General features: G+C 47.3%; 1 protein-coding gene across 2 annotated transcripts in view; it reads left to right on the top strand.

Moving 5' to 3' along the window:
- The first annotated feature begins 2,749 nt into the window (after nt 1-2,749).
- The window catches only part of LOC146788763 (uncharacterized), a 357,517-nt gene continuing 340,605 nt past the window's right edge, over nt 2,750-19,661 (top strand). The window contains exons 1-3 of one of the 2 annotated variants that reach the window (XM_085629931.1): nt 2,752-2,806; nt 5,132-5,327; nt 6,337-6,418. In XM_085629931.1, the coding sequence (XP_085486057.1) occupies nt 6,337-6,418 (82 nt within the window). In that variant the 5' untranslated portion in view covers nt 2,752-2,806; nt 5,132-5,327. Of the gene's footprint in view, nt 2,807-5,131; nt 5,328-6,336; nt 6,419-19,661 lie in introns of both variants that reach the window. The other variant, XM_085629932.1, reaches the window with a different exon arrangement.

Below are 19,661 nucleotides of genomic sequence, written 5' to 3'. Positions count from 1 at the left end.
GCCCTCAGGCACCTCTTGGTAGTGGCGTGATACAACCATTCAGATACCCTTTACCAGCACCCCCACGCAGCTACAATATCCATGGGGCGCCTTCCATCTACCCTGAGTGGTCAGGTGCTGAGTCCAGCAGACAGCATCAATGCACCTACTGTTCTGTGGTCCCATGAGGCCTGCAAGTCACCACCTTCAGAGGTTGGTAACAAGAGAACCAAAAACCAATATAAGGAATATTACCCCCACTTGCTCACCACTTCACAGGACTCCACAACGCGTCTACGCTCAAGAATTTACTCCACGCCCCCTTTAGAAGCATTGAGCCTTCCACAAGGTCCTTCATTGTCGGCCCATACCACCTGTCCCTTGGAAGGGAAGAAGCGGCGGGGTACTTGAGACTGCAGTCTTCTTGTTTTCAGGGTATACCACTAATCCCGCACTTCCTACATTCCACAGTAGCCAGGGGGGGATTTCCAGTAGACACGGTCTCCACAGAGTGTGGATGGTCACTGGGCACCGAGGCAGGAGCAGCTGTCTTTTCAGGGATTTCCTCAAATTCACAGCAAGATTCCCTGCGAGGAGGCTTCCTAGGACAGAGTCCAGACCTGCAGTTGGTATAGAAATAGCGCTCGATAACTCCAGAGATGATTGCGCCATGTCCCTCCCTGAAGGTAAGCACGCCTGGGCGCTGCACGCCGACTTCACTGCACTCTCCAACACTTGAATTCATACCACGCACATCAAACGTGCGACTGGAAATATGGAAATCAAGCCAGTGTCCCTGAAGGTATCAAATCATTCCTCAAAGACCAAAGGCAACAAATCAGAACGTTGTATACCGAATCAGTCAATATCGGAGGGGATGCATCTCCTGTAAGTAAATCAGTCACCAAGAAGAGCTAAGCAAATGGTTAAAGCGACTTAAAATGTTTCAACAAGTACACAGCCAGAAGGGCAGGCAGGCCCTGAAGAGGAAAAAACAAGGCCAAACGATCGCAATTCAAACAAGCATTGGCATAGCCAATAGGTCTCACTTTTGGGACCTTCTAAGTATTTAGTTATGCAGCAAAATATCCTTGGTGCAACCAAATCAACTGTTGCATGGCTAAACACTTATAAGGTCCCAAAGGCGAGACCTATTGGCTATGCCAATGCTTGTTGCATTTGTCACCCCGAGTGGGGCAGGTATGCTCAGACGTGAGTCCCGTGCTCTCCATGCCACTGGAATCAAGCTATCCTGGCTGAAGAGGGGTGGAACCCTGAAACCGGTCTTAGGATGCTTGTTTCCAGTCCAGGGAGGACCTGGCTTGGCAGTTCGGGCTGGACTGTACCCATGAGGCACAGGGTCAAGACTGATTTGCATATGGCTGGGTTCAAACTGGAATGGCATGGTGAGTAAAAAAACGATGGATTTAGGCCCAGATATCTGTACTGGGGTGAATGTGTGACATTGTTCTGCATTCTGTCCATCAACTCTTGTTTATCGCATTCATTTAATAATTATGGCTGAATTGCACAGTGCAAAACAGGGGAATTATCCTGGGGATGAGTCCCAGCTTTCCTGCTAAAGCACATCGTCTGATCTTAGGCAAATATTGTTCATTGTCTATTTACTTATATATTATTGCACAATCTCCTCTGATGTGTCTTTAAAACTTACCTTTTGTCCCAAAGTTTTGTCCTGAATTTTGACCTTTTGTTCTGAATTTTTACACTCAGCTTCCTGAATTTGCACCCATGCCAGTTGGTCACCCTAAAGATGAGGAGCCCTATAGGGATCTGTCTCAGCACCTGCTTTTCAGAAGGGCCGGTGCTCGGTACCGGCAGGACCCGGTCCACTTAAAGCCCTGTATGGTGGACTCAGTAGGAGAATGAGTAAAGGTTTGGGTGTGTGGTTCACAAAGTCCATGATAGTGTGTGCAGTGAAGGGCTGCCCTCTGGAGGATAAAGACGGGCCCTGCAGTGCTCCGTATGTGGACTGGTCCTGTGCGCCAGGGCTGGGGGGGGGGGGGGGGGGACAATACTCATTATACCCGGTGCAAACATGGTTTACTACTGTCCTTTAGAAGCAGCCTTCCAGAGCTCGGCTGGGACACCCTTACACTGCATTCCATAAAGAAACTAAGGGGCATATTATCAAGACAGGCCATAAAATGATCGCCGCTTTAGCGGCGGAAAACTGCCGCTAAAGCGGTGATAATGGGCTTGATAATATGCCCTTAAGAATTCCCATAGAAGCCCAGGTTCTGGTGTCAACATGGGCTTCTATTATCTATTATCAGGCCCATTATCGCCGCTTTAGCCGCAGTTTCCTGTTCCTGATAATGTTATCGCCTGTCTCGATAATGTGCCCCTCTCTTTGGCACCGGCGCTCCCAGTGACTCCAGTAATGGATGCCTTCAGGGGCCCAGGCTGCCTTTACACTTGCATGTCCCCCCTCGGGTGATTCTTGCAGATTCCAGATCTCCGGGTCTTGTCCCACAGCGGGGGGCTCGATGCCCACCCGGTTCTACCTGCCGGAGCCGCAGTCACAGGTGACTGAGAGCTCTCACCTGGCTGGGTGGGGGCAAGGGCGGGGCTGCCCTGCCCCTCCCCTTACCTGCCGGAGCCTCACAGGCGACTGAAGGCTCTCACCTGTGTGGGTGGGGCCATCGGGACCCATGATAGGGCGAGGCCGAGAGCCGTAGGAGCTGAATGATCCAATGAGATTAAATGTTCCGATCCGGGCGCGACTTTCAATCTGGCTGCAGCGCCTCGTGGGAGATTTGAACGCGCCTGGTGGAGGCGTGCGGAGCAGGGCTGGACTCAGGAGGTGAGTCTCGGCCGGAAAGGGGGTCACGCTGCAGCCCACCCTCCCTTTAATCACACCCGAACCTCGCTTCCCCCTCTAGGCGTTACTCCCCCTTCCATCAGTGTTTCTTGCAGACCCCAGAGCCGCCTTTCTTGTCCCACGGAGGGGGGCTCACTCCCCCGGCTCATCTACCTGCCGGAGCCCCACACGTGAGGGGGTTCTCTGCTGGGGTAATTATCGGGGTCAAGCAGCCCTTCCATCACAGTTCCAACGGAGTCCTGAACACAAGGGTGGGCGCCTTGAGTCCCCGAGGAGGAGGAGGGGAGCTAGAGGGCGGGTGGGGGCTTCAAGCAGGGTCCATCTGCTCGGAAGCACGTTAGTTAGGAGAAGGTGCCGAGAGTGATCTGCCCGCCCTGCCCTTAGCAGCGCCTCCCTCCGAGCGCCCGCCTCTAAGCGCTTGCACCTCCTGTACTTGTACCATGGGACGCGGAGACGGGCCCGGGAAGAGCTGCCGCCTAGACTGCCCCAGAGGCGCTTTAATTCAGCGCGGGATGGTCACTCCAAGCGCAAAGCCTACATCTTACTAGTGGGATTAATACCTGGAGAGCAGATAGCGGTCATGGCACACACGGCCAGCGGAGACAACTGTGAGAGTCGAGACATGAGGAGAAAGATCACGGGGTAGGAGAGGGAACCAGAAAGAGAGACTAAGAAAGTACAAAATATGGAGAAGGGAAGGGACTCGGGGAGGGAACGGCCGGTTAGAGGGGAGAACGAAGAACAGGACCAGGAAGACGGGGAGACAAAGAAACCACCGAAGGGAGGTGTCCCGGTTCTGTCACAAGGCTCAGCACATTCCTAAAAATCAATATATGATAACAAATGATACAGTACAATATCCAGATGAATGGTTGTCAAACATGAAATAATCTCCCAAAAGAATAGATGGGAGTCTTCAGATTGTTTTGAAAAAATGTCCTTCTCAGCTCTATGCACTACCTTTCTTGCCCAAACCTTTAAACTTACTGGTGCAGGTCTTGAGTGCCCTGACCTTCTATTGGTTACTGCGGACCCGTGGGAGGGGGGGGGGAGGGGGGGGGGGGCTGTTGACGAAGTCCTTGGTCCCTAACTTCAAGTCCACCCCTGGTGGCATGTGCCTTGTATCGCACCCTGCAGAGTCCGGGAGCTGGGACTCTGATGTGATTGGGTGCGATGGAGAGCGCTGAAACTGGTACTTTCTGAGCAAAAATCTGCAGGTGCTGGCGTCAATCCTGCCTTTCTGACCTGTTTGAGCCGCTGACATTTGGGGAGGGGTCAGAGGATGCGAACTTCACTGCACCGGGTAATTCCCAAAGTGACCCCCGAAGCAGGTATTGGCCCCACAGTGATGGAGGTGCCAGTGTAACGGTCTGAGAGGGCACCAGGAAGCTTCAATCAGAGGAGGTGTAGTGGCAGATTGTACCCGTCTAGTGCGAACACCTGGTGACCCCCCCCCCCCCCCCATCTTAAGTCCCCACCCACTGCTAAACCTCAACTTCTAGCCCACAGCTGTTTCCAAACCCGACTGGCTGCACATGTCCCTCCGATGTACCTGTGTCTTTTTCAGGTCGAGGGACCATCCGGTCTGCCGAAGGCAGAACTGGAAGTCTGGAGATCTTATGTTTCTGAGAGTGGCTCTTTAGCCCGCCTCTCTTTTTGGCTCTCCTCCATTGGCTGGCTTCCTAAACAGAGGCCTGCCATTGGAGGAGAGAGCCGTCCCTCCAAATAGGCTCTGTCTTTTTCAGATTCGGGGGCGTGTTCTGTGCTCTTATTTCCACTTTTTAGCCACGCACTTTTTTTGGCGTGTTTTTCTCTCCTCCAGCCAATGGCAAGAGGAGACAAAAGGAAACACGTCCCCGAATCTGTCTGCCGCTGCGTTTCTCCGAGGCATTTCTGCTTTGCCTCGGAGAAAGGCGGCGGTGTTCATGGCGTCCTCTCCCCCTTGCTTCATTTTAGGTCTTGTGCCGCGAGTGCTGTTTTCCGTGTCTTCTTTAAGTTTATAACACCGGCATTACCAAATCACGTAAAACAATAATTTTAGAGCTATTAAAAGCTTTTTGGGGGAGTAATCTGCAGTTCGTTTAATCTGCAGGCGCGTTCACAGGAAAATTGCAACTAAATGAAAGTGAGTGCCTTGAGATCGAGCGCCTCGCGGTCCACCCGGCAGACGTCATCAAGTAACTACCGTGCAACGCGGCTCTGACGCTGCGGCTGCGTAGTACGTGGTTGTTGTAACGAGGGTTCAAGCCAGCGACGGAGAAGAACTATAGAAACTCGTGAGGTTAAAGTGTTGTACTTCCTTTCAAGGCACAGCATGCTGATTACAGAGGAGGTGGAACGTGCTTCGTGTGGAATTACGCCTTGCTCTTGTGCCAAGGTCACAGTGCCTCACCAGAACCCTCAGATAAGCATGTCGGTGCTTGGGTGCGGCGTGGGATACGCTGGGCGAGTGAGGTGGAGGTACAATAACAAAAGACGTCACAACGCAATCTGACAGGGAAAGGTTAGTGGGAGGGGGTGAGAACTGATTATTTGGAAGGGTGCAAATTATACTGTTAGCAGGCTGCTTTTTGTTTCCCACAGCTATTCTCTTTGTATTGGTTTTATTTTTCAATGCACTGAAAAAGGCAGCACAACTGATGGGAGAGGTTTGTGTATTTCCAAAACCCCGTGTTATCTATCGTTCTGTTTTACATATGACCACAGTTGCCTCATATCACTAAAACACTTTTATTAAATAGCGATATGACCGCACTGTACAGTATGAAAAGGTACACGTAATACATTTCAAAAGTATGCGTACTGGGGTTGCAGCAATGGCTACAAAGCCCAGCATCCAGGTGTACGCATATCATGCACGGGCAGCCAGTGCACCCTGTCTGCTGAGCCTCATCGCTCCAGATGTACTCATGAACTGATATTAAAATCTGTGGGCATCATACTACACTCAAGCCATTCTGAAAGATAAGATGAGCAATTAGTAGCTGGCATATATTCATAGTGAATAATAGGCTAGTTGTAAAATGTAATATCCAACGTGAAATAGAATTGAGTCCAATCACAAGAAAGGTCAGTCACAACATCACTCTATGCTTATATATCACTACCTCACAACCTCCCTCTCCCTCACTACCTCACTCTTTCACTACCTCACTCTCTATCTACCTCCCTCTCCCTCACTACCTCACTCTTTCACTACCTCACTCTCTATCTACCTCACTCTCCCTCACTACCTCACTCTCTCACTACCTCACTCTCTATCTCACTACCTCACTCTCTCTCTCTATCTCACTACCTCACTCTCTCTCTGCTAATGCAATAGGTATCACATATGCAAAAAAATAAATAATGCCAATAGAAATGACAATGCCATTTATTTAGGGATACAAAAATGAAAAAAAAATAATGAGCAATACCAATAGCTCTACCTATAATATTGCCGAGACCATTGCATTGTAAATGCTTGTTACTTCTTCATTCTGACTTTGATGTAACTTTATCTCCCCTCTCAGATGCTGCACCAGGGGTCTGTGGTGAACCCCCCGCCGGGCGGCGTCACGGGGTCATCGGCGAGGCTGTGGACCCAGACAGCAGGTGAGGGGTCACCGACTTTCACATACTGCAGGGCAGGAATGTCTTCAGCGGTATTACATGTAAAAAACAAGCATTGGCATAGCCAATAGGTCTCGCCTTTGTGACCTTATAAGTGTTTAGCCATGCAACAGTTGATGTTGTTGCACCAAGGAGTTTGTGCTGCATAACTAAATACTAAAAAGGCCCCAAAAGCTAGACCTGTTGGCTATGCCAATGCTTGTTTCATGATTACTGCCAATGTCTTAAGTTCCTTTCTACACAAACCAGTAAGTCATGTTCGTGCTCTCCGAAGGCAATGGAGAGGCCTTGGAGGAGAAGGGACATCTGAATCCAAGTGCAATATTCATTTCAGCTGCTGAAGACGTCACTATCCACCCATTAAATCACTTTCCTTTCATGGGGAAATGGTGGTGCTATGGGAGAAGGTAACTTTCACAACATTAAGACGAAAGGGAGAAAAATTAAAAAAAAATCTAAAGGAATAAAATTATAGAATATATACACTCTGCGACTACTAGTTCCAATTAAAAGCACAAACATGTATTTACTGGAGCTACTTTGAAGTTTGAAAGGTTTTTGATTTAATGGATATTTTAAACCATAAACTACTAACGCTGTCCAAACTTATAAAGAAAATAAAAATGGAAACTTTAGTCTCACACGCTAAAGCCACAAAATACTTGATATATGGCAAAGTAATTTGAGGAATATTCATAAGGGTCGAAATAAAAACACTAGGCAAACTAATTGCCCATAAGAAATCCGGTCTCGTCCACACCCAAAAACCTTCAAAGACTTGTGTGTGCCAAAAAGTTAAACTGAGCTGTGGCTTCTTCAAAAGAGGGTTTATTGTCTCTGCTGCAACTCCTGCCCAAACTCGTCTGCAGATGAAGCGAGAGACTGCGTTTTCCCTTGTTTTTTTTTTTTTTTTGTTCCCCCCCCTCCGCGCCCCCCCCCCCCCCCCCACCTCTCAAACAAAAGCTTAATTCTTGGCAGACCAGGAGTATGGAGGCTACAGAGCAATACGAGTGGACGACCACATGGTGGATGGGCATGTGCACAAAGAACATACTATGGTCGGGAGAACATGGAAATATAGAAGCCGCGTTCACAAAGGCCAGTTTGGAACTAGCATCAATTATGTGGCTAATACCCTAATTACACAGTCTCAAAGTGGTGATGATAGGAGAACAGAAAGGAAGGATTTCTTAGCCTTCGTCATAGAAGCAGGCCATCTCCAAGGACTAGGGAAGTCCATATTTATGTGGATTGTTGTTGGGTCAGATGTATCAAGGGAACAGGAGTCATGAGGATCTCATTCCCTGTTGATCGGAGTTCTCTTTAAATCAGTCTTCTCAAATCATTGTTCGTCTCATGATCTGGCTTTCTGTTCTGGACTGAAGCTGGTGCTTGAAGATCTTGGTCTTGCTAAGGAAAGTGTCAGCATCATTTCCCCAATGAGCCTGCAGTGCACAGGGAAAGCCCCATCTAGAGCTATTTGCACCTTTCAGAACTTCAAGCCATCGGTGGAGCTGGCTCAGATCAGAAATATTGCTGCACTTGGCGAAGTGAGGTGCAACCATGAATGCTTCTCGAGTGATAACTAAATCATGCAATCTGTGCGGCAAGCAGTGCAGTTCAGAAAATCACCCAAAATTTGTACCTATGCATGTCAGACTTCAGGTCATATAAATCACAACTTTTTCTCCGCCAGCTTTGGCATTTACCACCACATAAGACCAACATGAAAAGTTTGTAATCCGGGATCATTCAGAAACTGAACGACTAAGCAGAAACCATCTACACACAGGTCACTGGGGGATGTGGGTGGAAATAGTTGGAAGAGAGGAAGTGCATGCTGGGAGCTGACGCTGCCAGGAGCAAGTCAAGAGTCCTCAGTAGAGGTAGCAAAACTGAGCGGATGAACAATAGCATGAGCCAGACAGAGTATGAAATATGAGCTCAATATCTGAAATAGCCGAGATTTTTAAACCATAAAGGCAAGAAACTCCACTAAAAAAAATTATCCTCAACACACGGTTTTCGGCCGTACCTCTGGCACGGGAATCCCAATGCATGGTATACTGGCCTTCGTAATTTTGGATAATTTTGAGCGTGCTCAATCCCTACGTAGGCTTTGCTCTACTAGTATAAAAAATATCCCTACTAACCCCCTGTTCACAGCTCCATCATTCGGACTGGGAGGTCATAAAAAAATCTTACTACAGGTGCTGTCTTAACTCCTAGAGTTTTATGCCCGCAAATAAGAACTAAGGCCAGGACCAAACCGGTGGAAAGTGCATTACACAGAAGCAGAAAGACCAAGTTGCAACTGAAGAGGGCAGGAGAAATGGGGTGCTGGAGGTAGAGGACTTTAAGAAGATTCCAGTTTTGGTGGATGCAGAAAGAAACATCAGCTGACGTTCTGACTGGGTCCCAGGAGCCGCCTAATACTGGAGAAGAACCTAAAGTTCTGTTGTGGTAAGAATCAGTTAGAGATTTGCACTTCTGGAGTAAGCGAGAAGCTACAGATGGATAACATGTACTATTTTACTTGTTCTTTTTGCAAAGGAGACTCTTCTAACGGAGATCTAGGTCAAGTTCGCAAGTACCTGTAATGGCAGACAATATATACAAGAAGCAGACGCCCATTGGTCATTTGTTCGGCCAACATTCTTCTGTACGTTTCCTTTCAGTTTCTAGCAACACACAACGGAAAAAAACACACAATCATCATGCACACTGGCTTAACCACAATGTTTTGCCCATCAGATAGTCTTTGCGGTTCCATTTTATCCACTTTTGCTCACTTCAAATTCATTTATTTCATGTTTTTGAGTGTTAATTTTTTTTATTGAATTTTATCATGAAATAGAGTAGCACAGAAATAATAAAACAATGAATTATTGATAAAATTAAATACATTTGTTGATGATAAATATGAACGAATAAATAAGAAATCATTATTTTTTTATATATATTCACTGAAAAAACCATAGGTTTCACACATGTTATAGTTAGCTGGACTTTTCATTCGTACAAAACCATTGAAATTCCCCCGTTCTAGTTAGTTAAGCTAACTATAACTCGCACGCCCGCAATGCACTGCTGATGACGTCACATATTACATCACTCATGACATGGTCAGTGACATCACTCATGACATCACTGATGACATCTCAAATGACATCACCGATGACGTCATCCAGTGAATGTGTGTTTTTCTGAAAATTACATATGTTTTATATATGTATATCTCAAGGTCGATGGAAGAATGAATGGGTATATAAGTGTCTAAATGGATGATTTGTTTTTGAAAAATTGATTGTATAACTGACTGATTAAGTGTATCTTAGTGAATACATGGCTTAGTGAGTAATGTTTAAATGTGTAAATATCTGTATCAGTCTCTCGCTTTGTGTATAAGTGGCTGCATGGGTTGGTGAGTAGCTACATGAGTGTCTATATAGGTTATTAGTTGGTTTTTTGAGTATCTGTATGAGTGTCTGTATGGTTCGTGGGGGGTATCACGTAGTGCATAGGTGCATGAATAAGTGACTCACTGTTTGTTTGTGTTGAAGACAGCATGTGTGCAGGACTGTATGGGTGGATGAGTGTGTGCATGGGTGTGTTAGTGAGTGAATGACTGTATATGCAAGTAAATGGATGTTTGGTTCTTTATTAGCATGAGTGACTGTGTGTGAGCAACTCTATGGATGAGTGGCGTTGTGTAACAGGATGTATAGGTGTAAGAGTACATATGATGAGTGAGTACATGTATGAGTGACTGTATAGGACTGTTGGTGAATGAGTGGATGTGTATGTGGATCTTCGAATTACTGAATAGGTTGTTGCAACTGATATTGGTAAGTCCATTGTTTTGAACATTGTAGTTTCTATTTTTGAATGTGTGTATCAGAGGTTATATTAGGGGGAGAGGAGGTCTGCCACTCTATCACAAGGATGATGTCATCAGTGATGTTACTGACCATGTCATGAGTGATGTAATATGTGACGTCATCAGCAGTGCATTGCGGGCGCGCGAGTTATAGTTAGCTGAACTAACTATAACGGGGGAATTTCAATGGTTTTGTTCGAGTGAAAAGTCCAGCTAACTATAATGCCCCTGAAACCTATAGTTTTTTCAGTGAATTTCAAAGGTTTTTTAAATGCTAATTTCTAACTATAACATGCCTGAAACCTATGGTTTTTTTCAGTGAATTTCAAAGGTTTTTTAAATGCTAATTTCTAACTATGCCTACAGAGATAGGACATGTGAAGAAAGAAGAAAAAACGCACAGAAAGAAAAAAAAGAAATGCAGAAAGAAGCAACAGAAGTCCTCAAAGACGAAGAAAAGTGCAGGAAGAAGTATAACGTGCAGAAAGAACAAACAGAAGAGCAGAAAGAAGCCTTGTTGCAAAATCATCCTGTACCCTCAACGTATTCAGACAGATACTGGTGGTAACTGAGTCTGACTAACCAGTCCTAGAGCCAGTGCTATGTTAAAAGACACTCAGAATACAGTGAAAACACCCACATACACTAGAGAACACTATGCATTGGGGTCCCCCTGTGATCAGCATGACCTCCTCTGTAAGCCCCTAGTATATAATCATCATCATCATCATCAAGATTAACTTTATTTCGGCAATTAGCCTTAAAAAGAACAAATATAGATACATACAAAGACAACACATACACTTCATGGTAATATATCATAACAATTCATTAAGTAGCAATCAGACCCCTTCTCTTGTTCCACATTGCTAATAAAAATTGGGAAACTGCAAAAACTATACATTCAGAGGTGTCTGTCTTGAAAATTCTAAAAGCGTGGTTACATTGCCGAAAACCCATATTTTTGCAGATAGGCAATATCCAATATTTTCTTGCTTTGATATATGCAGTGCAAAAAAACAATACATGGAGCTCGTCCTCTTTAACACAACTGCAACCAGGGCAGACCTCAATGGAGTTGGGTGCCCAATTGCTAGTGAGAGCTCTCAAAGGTAAAGTGCCATATCTCCATTGAAGGTATAATTTTCTTGATGCGGTAGGATAAATAATATCCAAAAAGTTCTCAAATTGATAAAAGTCCTTGAAGTTAAAAAATTATTTAGTTAAAACTCCAATCTTAGAGGCAAACTGAGCTCTTGTGAGTTGTTCAGCCAAAAAAATCTTAGTAAACAGCTTCCGCGAAATCGCCCTGCAACTTTTTTCTGGATCATACCACATATCATCTAAACCAAGTTTAATAAACTGGGATTTTAAAAACATAAACCAAGGGATTTTTTGTGAACTACTACTAGCCAAAATTTCCTTCAGCTCAGCTCTATAATGTAATAGTTCCGGCGTAGTCCACAGCCTGTGCCAGTATCGAAGGGGTCTCAGAGCTAATTCGTCATTGATGGACCGCAGGCCCAAGTCCATCCTTAGAGGTTGGAGCGGGGTACTTTGTGGGAGTGACAGTAACTGTCTAATAAACCTGTTTTCTATTTTAGGAAGATCAGACCCTGTTTGATACCCCCAAAGTTCCGCTCCGTATAAAATTGCAGCTCTGGACTGACACTTATAAATTTCGAGCGGAGGTTTGATAGGTTTATAAGTGGACGTGTTGGACAGCCTAACAATACCCCCAGTATACTGGGTTAATTTCAGCTGCGCTTTCGTTACTTGTTGAGCCCATGAGAGGCTTTCGCTTAGAGTTACTCCCAAGTACTCAAAGGTTTTAACCCTCTCCAAATTTAGTGAATCAAGTTTTGGGTTCGGCCGTGTAGAGGGCGAGGGATTAAAGACCATGAACTTTGTTTTGTTAACATTAATTTCCAAGCCACGGCCTTTACAGAAATCCTCAAAGCTATCAAGCACACGCTGAATTCCCATAGGTGTCTTAGAAAGTAGCAGGGTGTCATCCGCAAACATAATCGCTGGCACCCTGCTACCTGCCAACACTGGGGCATCATTATTAGGGGCATTGTTGAGATGGGAGATCACACCATTGACATATAGACAGAACAGGGTAGGTGCTAAAACGCACCCCTACCTGACTCCTCTGTCAATGGGGAACTTGGATGTCAAAGCCCCATTCTTCCCATATCGAACCCGGGCAAAATTCCCCTCATGCAGCTTCATCAATATTGCCAGGATTGGTTGTGGCACACCCAAACTGAGCAACACAGCCCATAGTTTACCCCGGGGCACTAAATCGAAAGCGGAGCGGAGGTCCACGAATACCATAGAGGCTGCCACCCTCAATCTTTGCCGTTTTCCAGAATAGTAGTAGTAGGCGAAAGATTTGATCTATGGTAGAAGTGTTCCTCCTAAACCCAGCTTGGTATTGACTCAGTATGGCGTTCTCCTCCATCCAGTCCTGTAAACGATCAAGGATGAGCCGCGCAAAGATTTTTTGGGGAACATCTATAAGGCTGATGGGCCTGTAATTTGCCGGTAGTAAAGGGGAACCCTTCTTAAAAATGGGAACGATTTCTGCACCCAACCATGTGGAGGGCACATTCATTCCTCTCAAGATTGCGTTAAATAAGATGCATAGATAGGGTCCCCATATCCCCGTTTGATGTTTAAAAAGATCTCCCGGTAGTTTATCTAGCCCCGGAGCCTTTCTAGATGCAATTTTAGAGATGGCATTAATAACTTCCTCCACCGAGAACTCTATGATATTATAGGGCTCGTTTGCTGATGCTAGGACCGGATATGTATCCATATTAGCTTCAGCAGCGTATAGGGCTTTAAAATGTTCTTCCCAGACATTTTCGTCTATATTGGGTTCAGTTGCGGGTTTAGGTTCACCGCTACCTGTGTTGATTATAGCCCAAAATTTACGAGCGTCTTTCTGTTCTAGGGCACAGGATAAGTTAGTCCATTTTGCATAGTCCCAATCCTGTTTGGCCTGTTTCAGCATGGCTTTATATTGTGTTCTTTTGGCAGAGATAAGGGTCTTGTCATTACAAAGTTTTAACACCTGTATCAACTCTTTTTTTGCCAGGCAGCATGCATTGTTAAACCAAGAGGAGAGAGGAGTCCTTTTCTTGCTCTTAGTTGCCAATGGGTTGAGCACAGCAAATAGGGTATCAACTAGGCCCACGTGCAAAGTTTGCAATTTAATATTAAAATCAGGGGGAGGTTGTTGGGAGGTTAGGGTATCTAATTCAATGAACCATGGCAAGATTGAGTTATACAATCTTGCCAGGTCCTAGCCGGACGCTTCCACCTTATCCCATTTAACCCTGCGCCGATCATTCGTTATAACTACCCTATCAGCAGGATTATCCCGATGGCCCAATCCCTTCGCCTGTGGGGCCGGGAAAACCAACTCCAATCTTAAAAGATTGTGGTCGCTGTCAACCCTTGCTATAACCTCAAGGTCAATGACCTTCGACCACAAATTTGTCCCGACCATAATGTAGTCTAAGCGTGATTCATGGCCCTTTTTATTAAATGTACACCTGGATGGTATATCCGAGCGAGTACGTCCATTGCAGGCCCTAATTGCATGGTTTAATGTAAGGGCCGTGATTTGAATAGCTAAAGGGGACCATGACCTGGAGTGTGGAGATTGGGTTGGCGGAATAGACCAATAATCATCCTCAGAGGCAAGTGCACCATGGTCCATCCCCGGAAGAGGTTCAAAGTGACAATTCAAATCCCCTGCTACTAATAAAAATGTATCTGCTGGAATAGAATATAAAAAATTTGATAGTTCATCCACCGTAGCTGACTCGCCAGCTATGCCAACAGGTCTCGAATATACATTCACAGCAGCAAGCTTGAAGCTGTTGGGCCATTTCATAATGACGCACTGTATATCATCCGAATGGGTACAAACAGACTCAGCAATGCAACCCAAGTGAGTTGCTACCCATGTGGTAAGGCCCCCAGATGGTCGTCCCTTCCCCCCCATCGTGCAGGTATATGAAAACCCGCAAATCCCACTCTCCTTTCCTCCTCCCTGGCCCACGTTTCTTGGAATAGACAAATGTCCATTCCATCGATGAAATTGCCCCAGTCATCACACGATATTTTGTTGTGTAGACCTGCAACATTCCAGGACGCAATCACCAGAGATTCTAAGTTCGTAGTTGTCCTGGAGTTGCAGTCATTCCCAGTTATGGTACTTATTTCACAGAGTTGATGCTCTATAGCTGCTAGAGCTTCAGGAGGGCTGCCACCAGATATGGCCTCATGGGATTCAGAAGGGAATTCAACTGTGGGGGTACAGTGCACTAGGACAGTGTTTGTTATGCCATCCATGCTTGGCATACACTCTGGCTCACCAATGGCCTTACCCCTAGTATTATTATGCATTTGTGTGTCGCCCATTGCCTGGCCAAGTCAATCTACTTGGTCCAGACAGCTAAATCTGTTTTGAATTGAGATTTTAGCAGCTGGTAGCTGGTGGTCATAGGGAGCCCTTGCGTTCCTATCTCCTCGTCTATGTTGTACCAGTGACCACCCATTCTCCAAATTATTCCAATGTGTCGGGGGATAAAAATAAGACAAAGGATATGTTTGGATCAACGCTTGCTGGTTAGAGTGCCTCCAGTTGCAGATGTATTTGGCAGTTCTAGAATCTTTAAAATTAACCAAAATACAATCGCCCTTGATGGTTTTGGGGCTATGACCCACCCACGCTACTCTACGTACCATCAAGATTTCACTAGTAATGTGGGGGGGAAGTGGCCGATTTTTATTAAGCCAATCTATGACTTTGTTTTTAAGAGACGGAAATAGTTCTCTAGTTGAGCTTGGGAGCTCAGGAACCCCAACCAGAACTGCCACATAGGGACTACATTCCGGAGGCAGGTTAATTGTATGTTCCTTAGTCTCAGTATAGCCCCCCTTTCTGTCATCTGAGTTGATATCCCCCCCCCGGCAGTGTGGTGGTTAAGATACTAGTTGGACACTGACTTATTGTTGATACTATTGGAGGGACAGGCGTGATGTTATTAGTTATAGCTGTAACAGACTGGGGATGTCTAATTTCAGATGGAGCAGGACATGGATTTGGGGTGTCTGGCTTTAGATGGCTCTGTATGACCAGTGCTACATTTTCCATCCGCATGAGCTGCTGTTCAATACGAGACAGCCTCATTTCCAGTGGCGTGATAATGGCACTCAATAGAGCACTTATGATAGCATGTGTCTCTACTGGGGTTTCACTACTGCTGGATGTTCCTGGCTGAATTTCAATGGGTGCAGGTGGAGCATGGACTAGAGCAGCAGTAGATGGTATGGTTACTGTTGGATTGATTATAATCTCACTACCAATGTGACCTATAGCAGATTTCACTTTTTTTCCCCTGCCCTAGGAGCCGTATTCCTCTTTCTTTTTGGCACAGCCCCCTGACGATTTCCTCGCAGCTGTGGGAGGCTTAATCTCTCGGGTGAACTGGGCATTGTTGATGCTATAGTAGAGTCTAGAGCTTGCTCGAGTGGGAGGGACTGGGGTGGATCTGTTCTACGATGCGCATTATCACAATTTGGAAATGCATTAACTAGGGGTTCCCTCCTACTAGCATCCGGAGTGAGTGCGTTAGCGATATGGCCCATAGAGGATCTTTTAGCGAAAGCTAGATCTTGTGAAACTCTTCGCTCCATTAATACTATCCCCTGGTCAATAACGGAATTTGCTCTAGTGATGAAATTATCAAGAGTTCCTGTTAAGGCAGTCCTACTTCTGGTTTGTGATGCAGCCATGCTACAATGGGCACAGAACAGCGATAGATGTACTTACAGTCCTCCTCCCGGCCTCACCACAATCGCAACATACAGAACGACAGGGGGGTGGCCCGGTCCGGTCTTGTCCGTGCTTGAACGGGCTTAAACGGGCCCGCCCTTGGCCCGGGCTTCACCCCGGATTGCGCCCCGCACGCGCGATATAGAGCGTTGCGTTTGTAGAGGGAGGAGGAGGGGCCGGGAAGAGGCACCAGGTGCGATGTCCTAAAGCACCCTGGGCCTCGCAGTCCCAGCGTCAGGAGTCAGCCTTTCAGGCAACAAAGCACAAAGGTCCCGGAATCCCCTCTGCTCCTCCAAAGATGAAAAGAATTCCGCAACAGCAGCAGGATGGTAAAGTCCTTGCCCACGAACGGTGGTATATAATAGGGCAGGGGATTAAAACTACCTCTTAAAACGTGCCACAGGGCGTGTTTGCACACGTCACCTTAGGCCCCGTCCCCTCCCTTCACGTCTGTGTAAACGCGCCCTGTGGCCGTTCTAAGTTGAGAGATTAAGTCTTCTTGAATCCTAAGGGTCCCTAGGGTCCAACTAGACCACTAGTTACCTCCAGTAAGCGCCACAGAGCTGCGTTGCAGAGAGGTGTAAAAAGTGGCACGGCCTGGACCACCTCTCTGCAACGCAGCTCAGTGGTGCTTACTGGAAGCACCTGGCGGGCTAGTTAGCCCCCAGGGGCCCTCAGGAATGAAGGGGAATTAATTCCCCAACTTAAAACGCCATAGGGCGTGTTTGCACACGTCACCTCAGGCCCCGTTCCCTCCCTTCCCCACTGTGTAAACACGCCCTGTGGCCGTTTTTTAAGTTGGGAGATTAAGTCCCCTTGAATCCTGAGGATCCCTAGGGGCAAAATAGCCCACTAGGTACGTCCAGTAAGCGCCATTGCAGAGAGGTGTTAAAAAGGGGCACGGCCTGCACCACCTCTCTGCAACGCAGAGCAGTGGCGCTTACTGGAAGCACCTGGTGGGCTAGTTGGCCCCCAGGGTCCCTCGGGATTGAAAGGTAATTATTTCCTCAACTTAAAACGTGCCACAGGGCGTGTTTGCACACGTCACCTCAGGCCCCATTCCCTCCCTTCACCACTGTGTAAACGCGCCCTGTGGCCGTTTTTTAAGTTGGGAGATTAAGTCCCCTTGAATCCTGAGGATCCCTAGGGGCAAAATAGCCCACTAGGTACGTCCAGTAAGCGCCATTGCAGAGAGGTGTTAAAAAGGGGCACGGCCTGGACCACCTCTCTGCAACGCAGCTCAGTGGTGCTTACTGGAAGCACCTGGCGGGCTAGTTAGCCCCCAGGGGCCCTCAGGAATGAAGGGGAATTAATTCCCCAACTTAAAACGCCATAGGGCGTGTTTGCACACGTCACCTCAGGCCCCGTTCCCTCCCTTCCCCACTGTGTAAACACGCCCTGTGGCCGTTTTTTAAGTTGGGAGATTAAGTCCCCTTGAATCCTGAGGATCCCTAGGGGCAAAATAGCCCACTAGGTACGTCCAGTAAGCGCCATTGCAGAGAGGTGTTAAAAAGGGGCACGGCCTGCACCACCTCTCTGCAACGCAGAGCAGTGGCGCTTACTGGAAGCACCTGGTGGGCTAGTTGGCCCCCAGGGTCCCTCGGGATTGAAAGGTAATTATTTCCTCAACTTAAAACGTGCCACAGGGCGTGTTTGCACACGTCACCTCAGGCCCCATTCCCTCCCTTCACCACTGTGTAAACGCGCCCTGTGGCCGTTTTTTAAGTTGGGAGATTAAGTCCCCTTGAATCCTGAGGATCCCTAGGGGCAAAATAGCCCACTAGGTACGTCCAGTAAGCGCCATTGCAGAGAGGTGTTAAAAAGGGGCACGGCCTGGACCACCTCTCTGCAACGCAGCTCAGTGGTGCTTACTGGAAGCACCTGGCGGGCTAGTTAGCCCCCAGGGGCCCTCAGGAATGAAGGGGAATTAATTCCCCAACTTAAAACGCCATAGGGCGTGTTTGCACACGTCACCTCAGGCCCCGTTCCCTCCCTTCCCCACTGTGTAAACACGCCCTGTGGCCGTTTTTTAAGTTGGGAGATTAAGTCCCCTTGAATCCTGAGGATCCCTAGGGGCAAAATAGCCCACTAGGTACGTCCAGTAAGCGCCATTGCAGAGAGGTGTTAAAAAGGGGCACGGCCTGCACCACCTCTCTGCAACGCAGAGCAGTGGCGCTTACTGGAAGCACCTGGTGGGCTAGTTGGCTCCCAGGGTCCCTCGGGATTGAAAGGGAATTATTTCCTCAACTTAAAACGTGCCACAGGGCGTGTTTGCACACGTCACCTCAGGCCCCATCCCCTCCCTTCACCACTGTGTAAACGCGCCCTGTGGCCGTTCTAAGTTGAGAGATTAAGTCCCTTGAATCCGAAGGGTTCCTAGGGTCAAACTAGCCCACTAGGTACCTCCAGTAAGCACCACAGAGCTGCGTTGCATAGAGGTGTAAAAAGGGGCGTGGCCTCAGAACACCTGTCTGCCCTGGCGCATACTGGAGTTACCTGTTGGGCTAGTTGGCCCTCAGGGACCCTCAGTATTGAAGGGGAATTCATTCCCCAACTTACAACTGGCCTGGGGGTGCGTTTGCAGAGTGCTACAAGGAGGGGGCGTGGCCTCCAGCGCGATGCCGGTCTTTTTATTTTAATTTTTTTAAAAGGAGGGCTGTGTGGCCCCCCTTCTTTTTCTAATTTACTGGCCCTGGGGACCCCATCCCCCAGGGCCTGCACCCTCATTTTTTTTTTGTTGAAAAAAATAAACTTTGGCCCTCCCAAGGCCTTAATCAGCTCCGGGGACCCCAACCACCGGGTCATGGCCCCCTTTTTATTTTTTTTTTATTCTTTAGGAGGGAGCTGTGTTGCCCCCCTCCTCAAGCCACTTATAGCCCCGGGGACCCCATCCCCCGGGCCGGCCTTAGTTTTTTATTTAAAAAATATATATATATATAGAAACACCTAGGACATGCTGGACAAACCGTATGTACCTATCACCATGACGATTTGCGTGATATTCATTAAAAGGCGACTATGCATAGAATGAATCCACATGGAATGTATTTACACCGCTAGTGAAGCTCTGACGTGTCTGCCGCCCTACCGTGCCTAATCCCGGCGCCCCCACCGGTGGGTAGTCTCCAAGTAGACACCCTAGTCGTTTATTTATGGAAACATGGGTAGCTATTGACGGGCACATTTAATATACACGCACACCAAGCCATTCAAAGGGGATTCGACAAAAATTCGACCAAACTATGCAAGAAACTCCCCTTCACGGATAATAAAACACACATCCACCGCCGGATGTGTAATACTTTTTATTTTACTCTCTGGAAAGGAGACGAACCTCACTTGAGAGTCACAGCAGGCTCCTGGCTGAGCTCAATGCTGTGTTACACCCACCAGTGCCCGCCAAGTGCCTCACACCTCTGTGTTGTATTCCACCAGCTAGTGTGTATGCTATGACACACTCTAGCCCATGTGCACTGTAGCACCACCCC

Source organism: Triturus cristatus, chromosome 10, assembly GCF_964204655.1.
Source record: "Triturus cristatus chromosome 10, aTriCri1.1, whole genome shotgun sequence".
NCBI lineage: Eukaryota > Metazoa > Chordata > Amphibia > Caudata > Salamandridae > Triturus > Triturus cristatus.
This window is presented reverse-complemented; position numbering and strand designations above follow the sequence as displayed.